The 4,076-nt window shown below is 37.7% G+C and overlaps 1 protein-coding gene across 2 annotated transcripts; it reads right to left on the bottom strand.

Annotated features, from left to right (window-relative positions):
• Positions 1-224: 224 nt before the first annotated feature.
• On the bottom strand, positions 225-2,852 carry LOC113777567 (putative receptor protein kinase ZmPK1). 2 transcript variants are annotated; one of them, XM_027322691.1, is made up of 2 exons: positions 662-2,852; positions 225-631 (listed from the first exon to the last, which is right to left on the bottom strand). In XM_027322691.1, the coding sequence occupies exons 1-2, from the start codon at positions 2,775-2,777 to the stop codon at positions 399-401; spliced, it is 2,349 nt and encodes a 782-aa protein (XP_027178492.1). In that variant the 5' UTR covers positions 2,778-2,852; the 3' UTR covers positions 225-398. The 2 variants fall into 2 exon arrangements, with proteins under 2 accessions (XP_027178492.1, XP_027178491.1); XM_027322690.1 differs by having other exon boundaries at positions 225-2,852.
• Positions 2,853-4,076: the final 1,224 nt, after the last annotated feature.

A 4,076-nucleotide genomic window follows, 5' to 3' on the forward strand; every position in this document is an offset into this window, starting at 1 on the left:
ATTTTGCTCTAATACTACTGACCAAAGCAACCAATTTTTCTATTTTGTCATTTCTAGCTAGATTTTGAAAGAAATATGGGGAATACGACATTTGAATGACAATGTAAGAAGGCGATTAAAAAGCCACGTCTTTATAAACTTGTCAAAATCTAACAACAAAAATGACTTGGGCACTATAAAGGTTTTCAAGAAACTACTAACTAAATGATTTGGTCACTGTAAAGTTATCCAAGAAACTACTAACTGAAGAGAAAAGAAGTATAGTGAATTCTACACAAAAAGTCGGATAAATCATGCGTGAGCTTTGTAGGACGAAAATTCCTAACAAGATTAGCTAGAGATAAAATAAGATGCAAAAAAATGTCGTCCGCATCAACTTTGAGCAACTAGACTTATTCTTACACACTTTCTTGATGAAGTAGAATGTCCACCACCTGTCTCATTGTAGGTCTTGCATCTATGTCCTCCTCTGTGCATTTCAGAGCCACTTTAACCAGGATTTTCATCCTGTCAATGTCAAACTCTCCGTTCATGGTAGGGTCTACAATTTCCATGATTGGTATTGGTGATTCTCTTACATCAGCTTCCCGCGTTTTCTCCTTCACCCAACTGATAAGTCTCCTTGGCTCCACTGAATTGCTGTCATCATTTCCATTTCCACCTGAGGGGTTTCTTCCTGTTATCAGTTCCAACAGAACAATTCCATAACTATAAACATCAACTTTGGAAGTTATGGGCAAATTGAAAATCCACTCAGGCGCCATATACCCTCTAGTTCCCCTTATTCTGGAGAAGCTTGAAGTGTTGATGCCACTTCTAGTCAATAGCTTAGAAAGCCCAAAATCTGCTACCTTTGGATGATAATTGGAGTCCAAAAGTATGTTCTGAGGCTTCACATCACAGTGCAAAACCCACTCTAAGCACTCTTCATGCAAATAAGCAAGTCCTCTAGCTGTACCTAGAGCAATTTCATATCTTTTCCTCCAATCAAGTTTGTTAGAGTACAGATTTTTGGCCAGAGTCCCATTCTCCATATATTCATAAACCAAAAGTCTATGCTTCCCCTCCGCACAGTATCCCCACATTTCTATCAAGTTCATGTGATTCAGCCTGCCTATTGTGCCTATCTCTGCAAGGAACTCAGCTTCTCCCTGTATGGCTTCCTTGAGATACTTGATTGCGGCAACTCGATTATCTGACAGGATACCTCCATATACAACACCTCCCCCTCCTCTTCCAATTTCTTCAGTGAAATTTCGTGATGCCTTCTTAAGCTCAGCATAACTGAATTTTCTGAATCCAGTTGCAACCTGCAAGTAACCTTGTATTCTTGAATCCGAGTGCTTTCGAGTTTTGAACAAGTAAGCAAGTGCACAGATGATCTCAAAAGACCCTACTCCCAATGTACACCATAGATAAGGCTTCATCCAATCTTGTTTCTTTCTTTTGTACGTCCTGTATAAGGGCGTGACAACACTAGCGCACTGCAAATTGACGTCTTGGTTGGGATTTTCGACTGTGGTTAGATCAACTTTGGGCAATCTTATGAACATGGGATCTGGAAAATTCTGTGAACGATATCCATTGAATAAAATAGTCTTTGGGTAACATTGATAGTAGCCAATGTCTATGTTGAATTTGTATTGAACACCTTTACACTCGCAATATTTTAGACATTCATTTTTACATGCCTCAAAGGAGATGTTGGGAATTAAGGTAAGATCAAAGCCATAAAATTCCACATGAAGGAGTTGGAGGAAACCTGAAGCACTTTCATCATTGCAAGAGAGATGGAAATCTGGTTCACAGCCATAAGTCCAATCCGTTCGATTTTTCATCTTGTATCCGGGAAGACAAGTGCATCTTCTGCCAATCTCAGGATCATTGATGCATAAACTATTGGCCCCACAAATCCCATGGATCCTGCATGGTTCAGAACTGTGTTGCCATGTAACTTGCCAACTCCGACTCTGCTTATCTCGGCTATAAACTCGAAGGTCCCCATCAACATCAAGAACCATTCTTCTCTGGGGTCCAATGCCATAATCATTGGTATTAAATTGCAACAGATCCGATGACTGGAAGTAGCCTGATGAATCTAAAACCGCAATCTTACTACTGTTTGAAGAAGTCCTCCCAGCACTCCCAATGGTTATCCAAGTGTTGGGCCAGTAGACACTAGTTATTTCAGGACCTTCGTATCTAAGACGAAGAATACCATCTCCATCAAAGTATAACTTATAAAAGCCAGAAGAGTGATTCGTTGTGCTCCTGCAAGAGACAAGAATCGTGTTTCTTGTGAATAATTGCCCAGGAAGGAGTGTGTCGGTAGGAAAATCAAAACTTTGCCAAAGATTTTCACCCTCAAAAGTACTTAAAACCAGGTTACCATTTTCCCGAAGTTCCAACCGTAACGACGAATTTGATCTTGTATTGCTTTTCCAGACAATAAGCTGCCCTGCATCTGTCAACAGCAGATTACCAGAATCTTGCAGGAAAAACTTAGTATGTTTTCCATTTACCGGCTGGTCTCGATTGGCCATCCAAACTGTGGTATAGTTACCATCATGTGCATCTGTATACCATATAGCGAAGCAATAAGCATTTCCACCAACGCTGAAAAAGCCAGCCGTGAAAGTAGGATCTGGGCTTGAAATTAGAACATCTTGAGTAGTCAGGGAAGAACCCTTTGCTAAACTAGTATGAGTTTTGGAGCAACAGAATTGTGGCAATGAAAGGGCTAAACAAGAAAAGAGAACTAGACCTAAGACAGCCATGGCATCAAAATATCTCCAATCAATGCTTCTGCTGAATTGGCTCTAACATTATTTATAGGTAGGTGTACAGTTTGGAACCACAAAATCATCCTTTGAATGAGCATATAAAGCTCATAACACGGAAACTTTGAACTTGAAGTCCCCTGTATACTGCAGCAGCCCGATCTGACCTTAATTATATATCTGGGACCTATTGCCTACAAGTTGATGTTCACATATTGCTTGATTGGTCAAACTCAGTTTGAAATGAACGTAAGTTTGTTTTAATATTGCTTGTGGTCCTAATGTTTGGAATTTGTTTTTTTCAATACAGTTTTTAGATCAATTTGTGAATATAATCATTCAACTTAGCAAACCAATAATTGGCAAGAGGCTAGCCGTAGAAAGCAGGAAAAATGTTTTCTTACTAGTTTTTTTTTTTTTTTGGAAGATGGAAAAGATATTCATAATTGGTGATATCAAACTGACATCACCCTATGTAATTATGCCTTCTCCAACCACTTGATACAAGTTGATCTGGTTACTGAAACTGTCCTTTTTTTGTTGGCGATTGTAGTTTAAGAGAGTTGCTCAATCCGAACCATCTAAGAAGAATGCAACAAATTGTTTTTCCCTTTTTTTTTAGAGTAATCCGTGTGATACGAACTTAATTCTAAAATGATCTTACTTAAAGAATAAAAATTTTTAGTGGCAATTCTGTTCTTCATGCTTTGCTCTAACGTATACAAATATTTTTACTTGGAGAAATCATTGGCTGTAAATATTTGTGTTGTTGAAAAGCTCTAATATGTACAATTGATTACCTATGTGATTTCGGCGATAAAAGTCTTGCTCATTAAATCTTTGACTTGAATTATTGAACATCCTCACATATTATTAACTCTTGGAACAAGTTGCAAAGAGTATTTTATTAATTCATAGTGTACTTTGTTAATCTACCACGGCTCACAGGTCAATATTGTATGACCTTCTAGTTTTGAATAATTAAGACATTTTGTTAAAAAATTCTTTTAGCAAGAAAGGAGTAAGATTTAAGAAGTAGGAAGGAAAATGGTGATTTTAGTACTGAATTTCTAATTCTTGAAATCTAAACCTTAACTATTAAACCAAGTTAAATAATTAAGACGGGTTGACTTTTATGTCAAAATTTTAGAGGACTTGACCGTACTAGATGGTTTGTCAGGCATAAGCTAAACTCAAGTTCGCAGAGCCCATCCCCTCCTTTCCAAAAAATAAAAATAAGGGGAAACTTATCTGATCCAAATCGGTATTAAACTCACTTTAGGTGATTTTTTTTTT

Source organism: Coffea eugenioides, chromosome 7, assembly GCF_003713205.1.
Source record: "Coffea eugenioides isolate CCC68of chromosome 7, Ceug_1.0, whole genome shotgun sequence".
NCBI classification, from domain to species: domain Eukaryota; kingdom Viridiplantae; phylum Streptophyta; class Magnoliopsida; order Gentianales; family Rubiaceae; genus Coffea; species Coffea eugenioides.